This window comes from Merops nubicus, unplaced genomic scaffold, assembly GCF_000691845.1.
Source record: "Merops nubicus isolate BGI_N331 unplaced genomic scaffold, ASM69184v1 scaffold3303, whole genome shotgun sequence".
Classification (NCBI taxonomy): Eukaryota; Metazoa; Chordata; class Aves; order Coraciiformes; family Meropidae; genus Merops; species Merops nubicus.
Window position 1 is genome coordinate 23,563 of NW_008596757.1, and position 9,648 is coordinate 33,210.

Sequence of the window (9,648 nt, forward strand, 5' to 3'; positions counted from 1 at the left end):
ACACAAGCCACCTTTTTTTTTTTTTTTTTTTCCAACACTTATGGATATGTGTTTCTTGATGGTGATATAAATCTTTCTTTCATTTCTCCAGGTGAATTTCCTGATCTTTATCAGAGTTATATGCATCATCATCTCCAAACTACAGGCTAATTTGATGTGCAAAACTGACATAAAATGCAGGTATGTCATGTGATGGTCTGACACTTTTCATGCCTATCCAAATGGAAGTAGACAAAGAGGTACATGAAAGGAGTGTGTTGACAAAGGTGGCTAAAGATCACAGATGTTGTGTAATTCTCAGGTGTTGTGTCACACATTGATATGACTTCTTGAACAACCAGTCCCCAGAAAGCCCTCCTGGTGAGGCCAGGCCAGGTGTTACATCTGTGTCATAGATAAACAGGTTTGATTTCAGAATTCATCACTTAGTCTTTCATAATACTGAATGAATATTAATTAAGCAGATATTTCTTGAAATACTTCCAGTACTGCATGTTAAGGTCCTTGAATGTGCCCAGAAGGCGGCAACAAAGCTGGTGAAAGGGCTGGAAGGAATGTCCTCTGAGGAGCAGCTATGGATCTTGGGCTTGTCTAGTTTGGAGAAGAAGAAGCTGAGGCATGAGCTCATTGCTCTCTGTAGTGTCAGGAGGAGAGGAAGTGGAGAGGAATGTGCTGATCTCTTCTGCCTGGGATCCAGTGGTAGGATTTGTGGGAATGGTTCAAAGCTGCAGCAGGGGAGGTTTAGAGTGAACATTAGGAAACATTTCTTTACTGAAAGGGTGGTCAAACACTGGAACAGGGTTCCTAGAAAAGTAGTCAATACCCCAAGCTTGTCAGTATTTAAGAGGCATTTGGACAATGCCCTTGACAATATACTTTAAGTTTTGGTTATCCCTGAATTGGTCAGACAGTTGGACTAGATGGTTGTTGTAGGTCCCTTCAAACTCAAATGTTCTATCCTATTCTAATTTGGAAAAAAAAAAAAAAAGTGATAGAAATAACAGCTTTACCTTCAATGAAAATCAAAACAGGTCATTTTGAGTGTTGTTCCTTGTTCTTGCCAGTTGTTATTGGAACAAACTTTAAATCTTGAATGCAAAGGATGTTTCAAGACAGATGTCATGTTATCACAGAAATGTTCATTTTTTATTTTTCAAGCTACACCCTGTACATGTCTGTATTCTTCCTGTTATTTAATCACCTTGCTAAGATTCATGGTCACATCCTTTATTTCTGCATCTTGGAGAATACTTTCATATTGCAGTCTGAAAAATAATGCAGAAATAACAAGTTATCTATGGAAATAACCAGTGTGGAGTCACATACTGTGGTAGCTGGACTGCTGCTGATGGTTGGATTAGCTAGCTTGAAGTTGCCTATTTCAGTGCTGCAGACTTCTAAGCTGTACATAGCATGTATTGCAGTGAATTCTCATCAAAGTGTACAGTTGCCTTGTATGTTGTGTACCTTCTTCATGTCATATGAAATTTTGGAAATCCTACTGTGTTTAGAGCTCAAGGCCAAAAAAAGGACTTGTTTTAATGAGCCGTAGGCTTTGCTTTCATGCCTACTGTATTTTTTTTTCTCATATGTGTGACCTTTATTTACAAGGATAAAATCTGTGGTGGTGGAAATGAGGGGTTTTCCATTTCTGATGGCTTGAACCCATTTAAAAGTCTGACTGTAAATTTACCCTGTCACGGGAGAAAGCCCTTGTCCTTGTGACTTCTGCAAGCAGCAGGAAGGTTTGATGCAGGTGAGCTGTTCCTCAGAGGTGTATATTCATTCATTTCTTCATGTTGCAGTTCAAAAATCTGTTGTTTAAAAAGAAAGGCTTTATCACAAAAGAATTTACCCAGCAACAGAGCATTCTTCACTGATGAAGACTACAGTTTTGGTGGTCTGTCCAGAGGTTGGTGGTTGTAGCCAGGAGCTTTAGGGGAAGTCCTTTACTCCAAAGAGTTCAGTCCATTGGTATATTTCTGATGATAACAGGACCAGTAGTCAGGGAGTCCTGTATGAGAATTTTTTCCCCCTCCTTTTCTGCTCAAAGACACTGGAAAAGATTTTAGGTGTAGGCAAGAAGATTTTGGAATATGTTTTTGTTTTTCTATTCCTGCTATGCTGGAACGTGTGGACCAGCCTAGGTGCTCTGGAAAGTCGCTAGCTTAGGTATTTTTCTGCTTTCCAAATAAAATCATGTTTTGCTCTCAGGCCAATTTTTCCTTCATCTCTCCTCTGTTGCCCATTCATTTGACTGAGAGAGGTTACTGCTCAATATAGCATCAATTCCCTTTCTCTAGAAGGACTGGAGTTGTGGAGAGATTCTTCTGCTTCTCAGGGAAAGGACTTTCTTTATGGAGGTCTTAATTACCCAGGAGGCCTTTTCATAGGACTTTGCATAGTTCCCTGTTTAAGGGAGAGCTCCCCAAGTATCCCATCCAGAGCAATTAGCATTCATTAAATAACTCAGGAGATCGCTGTACACGTACACAACACCCTTTTTTAACCCAGGCAGTGTCTCCAGAGCCAGTCCAGCATTAACCTCCTGCCTCTACCTCTATCTCAGGCAGATGGTGGTGGAGCAGAGCCTCCATCACAAGACTTGCTGGTAAGCTTAAAGACCCTTATCCCCTTATACAGTGGTCTGCCTAGGTCCACTAGAGATCTTCATTTCTGCTTACCTGTATGTCTAAACCATTTAATTGCAATAATTGATTTTGATTCACCATCCCTCAGTCCTTTTGTATCAAGGACATTGGTAGGCCAGTGCATGAGAAGACAGAAGCTTTGCACTTGATATGTAATAACCTCATGAAGCAGTACGTGACTGACTGGGGAGAAAGCAAGTTTACAGAAGACCCAGGGATGCTGGAGGACAACAGGTTGAACATGATTCAGCAGTGTGCCCTTCTGACAGTGTAGTCTGATTGCATATTGGGCTACACTAGCAAGAGCATGGACAGAAAGTCAAGGGAAGTGGCCAGTCTGCTCCATTTAGCATTTGTGAGACTAATTCTGGTGTCCAGGCTGAGGCTTCCCAGTACAAGACATTGTGTCCTGTTCCTCCATCCCCATGGGACTTGCATCAGTTTTCAGAGAATCATAGAATGCCTCAAAAGTCCTATCTTTTGAGGAAGGGACCTCAAACAGTCATCTAGTCCAACTCACCTGCAGTAGGCAGAGACATCCCCAGAGCACCATCAAGCCTGACCTTGAATGTCTCCAGGGATGGGGGCTCCACCACCTCTCTGGGCAGCCTGTTCCAGTGCTTCACTGCCCCCATAGTAAAAAACTTCCACCTAATGTCTAATCTAAATCTACCCTGCTCAAGTTTAAAACCACTGCACCTTGTCCTGTCACTACAGATCTCCTGTAGGCCCCCTTCAGATACCGGAAGGCCAGCATAGGATCTCCGTGGAGCCGTCTCTTCTCCAGAGAAGTGTTTGGTTTTCCACCAAGCTAGTTTGAGGGCTGGACCAGGTGACACAGGAGGTGCTGGAGGGGGCAAAAAAAAAAAAAGAAAAAATATCACAGTGAGAGTGGTCTGACACTGGGAGAGGGGCCCAGGGGCGCTGTGGAGAGAGACCTTGTAGATATTCAAAACTTGGCTGGATGGAGCCCTGAATAATCTGCTGTGAAGTGGGGTTGGACCAGAGACTTGATGAGGGCCCTTCCAGCCTCAATGATTATATGATTTAGAGTAGCAGCCAACGGCCCTAGGACACATAATACCTACCAAGTACTGATGGCACTGATAGTTGAGTGATTTTTGTATCTACTGGATGGTCTCCGGGCAGGTTTTTGTGAGACAATGATAGGTTCTGTGGCCCAGGATAACCCTATAACTCCCATGTGAAGCTCAGGCATCTGTCATTATCCTGTTGGGTGGCTAGCATCTCTGTCTATCAAAAGAGAGTTAAGGACCATTCTTGTGAATGTTTCCCTGTGGCTGTACCCTGTGCATTGCTTGCTCTCAGATGAAAAACGTTCTGGTTCAGGTTGATCTGTCTTCTCCCTTGCTAGCTGGGTCTTTGAACTTGGTGTTTAACTCACAGGGTCATCACTCACTTTAAGACAGTTTAACTGCTTTTACAAAGCGTTATGCACTCACGGTTACAAGGTTTCAAAGATTTAATACACCACAGAGGTGGGAAGGAATAGCAAGTACTGCTTTTGCCAAGATACCTTTTTTTTTAAAGATTCCAATTATTGACAGATTATTTCTTTTAGGCCATCAACAAGGTAGGGTTTGGTAATCTTTCTCACTTAGAGATGGGGAAAAGGATGCACAAGAAGACATCTCAAGTGTAAGAAAGCACATGGCCTGAGTCTGGAAGATTTTCCAAGTGAAATACAGCCAGTAGCTGGATGCAGCTTTGTCTAGTCTGCAGTGGAGAGGCAGGGGCAGTTAAAACACTTTGAAACCTGCTAAGGTTATTTTGAGGCATTATGGATTTGTTCTGCAGTCTCTGGAGGAGAACCTTGTGACACAAAGTGGTGCAGTGACTTACCAAAGTTGACAGTGTGTCAGAAACAGAATGCACAGTGACTTCCAGTGATCATTTGGATCAACAATGACCTACTCAGTGACATTGGGGTTTTTTTTCCTTTCTTTGTGATCTTAGGCTGGCCAAGTCTACACTGACTCTGATCCCACTGCTGGGGACTCACGAGGTTATCTTTGCCTTTATTACTGATGAACATGCCAGAGGGATGCTGCGCTTTGTGAAGCTTTTTACTGAACTCTCCTTTGCTTCCTTCCAGGTAGCACTCATACTGTGCCCATGTGGATAAGATATTTTTTTTTTAACTGCTCGTTGGGGACCTGCATTCATTGCATATTCCCTGTTTGTTATATTTCTTAGTTTAGCACAGGATGTTACAGGATTATGACAGTGGAAGGGAAAGTATGAGAACTAATTTTTAATAGCTGAATCAGATGTGTTACTCATCTTTTCAGTGTCTGAAATTTACCACAATAAACTGGTATTCCTGTCCAGGTATTAATATCTACTTACTATAGGACACCTCAAGGCAATAATGAAATTGTCTGTGATTTCCTGTAATAATGGCATTGCTGAAAGCAAATTTTGTGCTTTCTCCAGTGTTTTTGATACTCCTTGGAAGATCTGTGATGTGAGAGGTAGCTGTCTACAGCAGTAACTACATGTGAGGAGGATTTAGCTTTACTGTGATTTTTATTTAGCTTTTGCCTTAGGTAAGGCCATTTCAAAAGATCCTCCTTGTCTAAGGGAATCATTATTTGGCTTCCCTGCTCACCCACTCATTCTCTGTTTATCAAGCACAGAGCTGTATTTAAGATCACTGAATTGTTCACTTATGAAGTGTTTATAACTTGAAACCAGGTAAGGAAAAAGAAGGGGAAGGGAACCTACAGAAAAAAGATTGAGGAAAACAGTAACTTCTTTTTCCTGAGGTCATGCACTTTGAGATATAGTTTGGTCAAACTTTTCTCCTGTGCCATCAGAGCTGACAGGACCCACAGATTGTCTCTGTCTTTCAATCTTATATGGGACGTGCCAATGTGGGGCCTCTAGCCCTCTGCAACTTTGGCAAAGCAAGGGAACTTTTCTGTTCACTGGTTTTCTGGTTTTTGTTGATTGCAGGGGCTGATGGTTGCAATTCTCTACTGTTTCATCAATAATGAGGTAAGAGAGACACTAGTTGTTCCAATTTGTCTTATCAGCATCTGCTATAGGAAAAGGAAATTGAAAATGGTCTTGAACTGCTAGTCCTTGTTCAGGACTTTTTTTTCTTTCAGACCATCCTCTGAACAGCTACACAGGATAACTCCTTGGACAAATGTTTTTGGAAGAAATTCAGGCAGTATAATTTAAGGCCATTACTTGTAGATGTGAAATCTTCCAAGCTGTCTTGCTCACAATTGCATAGTTTACACTTCTGGAACTTTTATTAAGAACCATAATTGCTGCTCTTAACCTGTTGCATAACGCTTATTTGCTTCTTGGTGAATGTGGGTGTAGAGCTGCTTTTATTCTGAGAATTCAGCTCAGCTGGCTGGTGAGGCTGGAAAGTCCTCTTGGCTAATGTGATGTATGATGTGGTTTCGTTTGGTTTCCTTGTGGCCCAGCTACTTGAAGACGACATTGCTCTCTCATTCAAACAGAACTTCATGGAGTGGTGATCTCTCCCACAGGCCCAGAAGAATTGTAGCCAAGGCTTTGAGTTAGCTGATTTGAAGAACCATCTTCTATGGTTTCTGCTGAATCCCAGCACTGTTCTGTTTCACTATTGCAGGAATCCCTGATGTTACCTTCTAAGTGATTATTCTTATTCATTCATTGCCAGGTTTGCAAAGGAAGCAAATGCTACTAATTTGGCAGCATGTTACTAAGCTTAATGCACAGCAATGTGTTTTACACTTATGCTAAATCTACTTTTAAACACAACACAGTAATTCAAGATCACCTGTTAAGACATAAGCTTTATGAAGGAATTGGAACCAGTGGAAAAATATCTACTGTGTCATTATAGCCAGGCTGGAGTCAACAGAAAAGCAGCAGGCATCCTGAATTAAGCCCTGCAGGAGACTGTTTGCTTTTGTAGCTAGTGGGTGAGATTTTTGTTTAAGTGAACATGTTAATTGTACTGCTTACGAAACTCAGAGGTGGGTAGCAGCAGGGTTTGCTCAAGCATGAATTAAGAGAATATTTCAAATCCCTTGTACAGCTTTACAGGTGTATTTTAATCCTGAAATGCTGCACCATCTGGGGTGCATCGTGTATTTCTTTTGATTCACTTTGGCCTTTTCTTGTCCATCCGGGGTGCAGCTGCAGCCAGGCCTCTCATGTGTAATGCCCAATAATTTCTTCCATGTGATACAAAGGCAAAGTTACATCATAGCCCAAACTTTATTACAAGCCCTGGAACAGGTAGCCTTCTTTAATTTGAGGGAACTTACTGTGAAAGAACTTACTGAGAACTTGTATTTCTAAGAGGTCCTCCAAACCTCTTGTTGCTAGAGTTCTGTTTTTTGTAATGTAATGCGTAGAATCCAACCTCAGTGTTCTAAGCTTCACAGAGAGCTGACAGACAATCCTTGGATGAATTATTTCCCTTGTTCCAGCTCTCGTTAAAAGAAGAGCAGAAGATTTTTGTCAAGCCTAGTCATCAGCACCCATAAAATAAATCCATGTAAAGAGCTTGATTAGGTCAAATCTATTTCTTTCTTAGACTATATGAGACATTTTTTCCTAAACTAAATCAGAAACTGTTTTTCTTCTGACAGATTGCATGTGCCTGAAGACTGTCCTTGCTTGCAATATGGTCTATATTTTTGTCTGTGACTTACTGATTCCTTTTCTTTTTCCTTAACCATACCGAATTAAAGGGTTTTTTCTTTTCCAAGTCCAGGTGCGAGATCGGTAGTAGAAATGAAGCTAGGAGTTGTATTAATGTCATTTTCTAGTATCTACTAATGGAAAAACATTAAAATGCATTCATATTTTAGTCGTAGTTGGTATGGTTCCCTAGGAAGTTTCCCTCTGAGTATGAAGGTTTCATCAACCTGGGTATGATGACAAGCTTGTACTAGAAATGCCATCAACCTATTAGGCTCTCTTCCTGGCTGATGTGCACACCATAATGAATTTGATCACTGTAGTTGCACTCCAGCCTCTTTCTAGAGTAAAAAAGGTTCAATTTTACCACCTCTGCCTTACATGTTAAAAGCTAATGGAAGTCCTTACTTCAGTCAAGCAGCAAGAACTTTGCCTGTGGAACAGGAAGATCTAAGTTCTGTTCTTACTTAGCAGTTACAAGGCCCTGGATCAACTTCTAAATGAGCTACACAGAGGTTAGACAGTTTCACCCCGAATCTGTGACTAGATGAGCATTATTTTGTAGCTTTAAAAAAAAAACTATCTGGAATGAGACACTGTAATTGCTGTTTAAAAGGGGGGGTGGGGGGGAGGATGTGCAGAAATACAGTCATTAATGCGCTGAATTATTGGGAGTTTTATTCTGAATAAATCTTCATTTTTGTATGGCATTAAAAGACCGATCTCTTCAAAACATCAAAACTAATCTAAGACATTAAATTAAACCAGATCCCAAAACAGAACTCTTAAGTCTACCTGTGGTGATAGTACTGAGCAGCAAGCCAGTCTTTTCAGTCATTTCATTGCTGATAAGCAAAATCAACTTAACTGTTAGTACTGGTAGGGCATAGACTATATTCAGTATTGCAACTGAATAATATTTAGCATAAATTAATGAAGATAAGGTTTTCTAGTTTGCAAAAGAGCTTTATTTCCGCAAGTGAAAGTGAATGCTGTCATTATTTTAAATACAGAATGCCTTACAATGGACTAATGAGGTAACTATAATTTGAAGCAATAATAGTACAATTTCAAAGCATTGCCAGCTTTTCTCAGTAGTATGATATCTTTTTTTCCCCTTGCTCTTTTCTAATGGATTCATTCGAAGGTGTTACCAATTCTGCATTCATTCCTTTTGTTTCCTTCTTTGATTTTTAGGTTCAGATGGAGTTTCGGAAAAGCTGGGAGCGCTGGAGATTGGAACATTTGTACATCCAGAGAGACAGCAGTATGAAACCTCTCAAGTGTCCAGCCAACAGCATCAGTAGCGGAGGCACAGTAGGCAGCAGTGTCTACGCTGCCACTTGTCAGGCCACATTCAGCTAAGATTTCTGTGGGTGAATCAGACTGAGACCAATAAACTGTAGAATATGCCTGAAAACCCTTAAATACCCAAGCAAGTAGCTTAAGTATGCCATCTCTAGCAAGAAACTTAAGTGTATGCTGCTCATTGCCTGCAGGCTCTTGGACAAAGGTTTCTAGGGAAAGCAATCTACTAATGTAATCAACACATCAGAGGAAAAAATTGATCACATCTAATGTAAGTCAGACAAGTTTCTTCCTGTTTGCACACAAAGCCTCCAGGTGTCCAAAACGTAAGTGTAGCATTGATCCAGTCTGAAACCACAGGGTCAATGGCTTATTATTGTTGAGTGGGTGAGCTGAGTGATCAGCTGATCAAATTGCAAGGATACAGAATATGATTATTGCCAAAAAAATACATTTAGACTTTATGGGGATAGTGTAAGGTGCTATCACCGGTTTTAGAACAAAAAGAGCTTTATGGGACATAACTTGCATTTTAGGGAAGAACTGTTTCTGTAGTAAGAGTTTCCCAAAGCTAAATTTGAAAAACTGTTTACCAGTTTTCTGATCAGGTGAAGAACAGAATCCTGAAAGGTCTATTAATAAAGCAGGTACTGTGGTGTATATTTCTGAATGCTCTTTTTAAGCTTCACTTGGAAAAAAAAGAAAACAAACAAAAAACTAAACCCAGCATCTGGTAGGGGGCCCTTTCTGCTATTAATGGGTGCCTGTGATCTTTATCGACGTGGATGGAACTGTCCCCTGAATGCACAGCCCTTGTTTTCATGTGGTACTCTGCCCGTGCAGTTGGCACGCCGGTGCTGACAGGGACAGGATAATGAGTTGTGCTTCAAGAGGGCATCTTTCTAAATGACACTCTGCTTCTCGCGGGTGCAGACGCCCAGAAGTCAGCTTGTGGCCACAAGCTGGTCTTAGCAGACTTCACGTACTTGTTTAAGGCGCGGTGCTGCGCGGCGTG

At 41.2% G+C, this 9,648-nt stretch overlaps 1 protein-coding gene across 1 annotated transcript in view; it reads left to right on the forward strand.

Annotated features, from left to right (window-relative positions):
* GLP1R (glucagon-like peptide 1 receptor) overlaps nt 1-8,712 on the forward strand; it is a 30,340-nt gene extending 21,628 nt beyond the window's left edge. Inside the window, exons 8-10 of the mRNA XM_008936460.1 lie at nt 4,629-4,767; nt 5,631-5,672; nt 8,523-8,712. Coding sequence (XP_008934708.1) covers nt 4,629-4,767; nt 5,631-5,672; nt 8,523-8,690 — 349 coding nt within the window. The 3' untranslated portion in view covers nt 8,691-8,712. The remainder of the gene's footprint in view (nt 1-4,628; nt 4,768-5,630; nt 5,673-8,522) is intronic.
* Nucleotides 8,713-9,648: the final 936 nt, after the last annotated feature.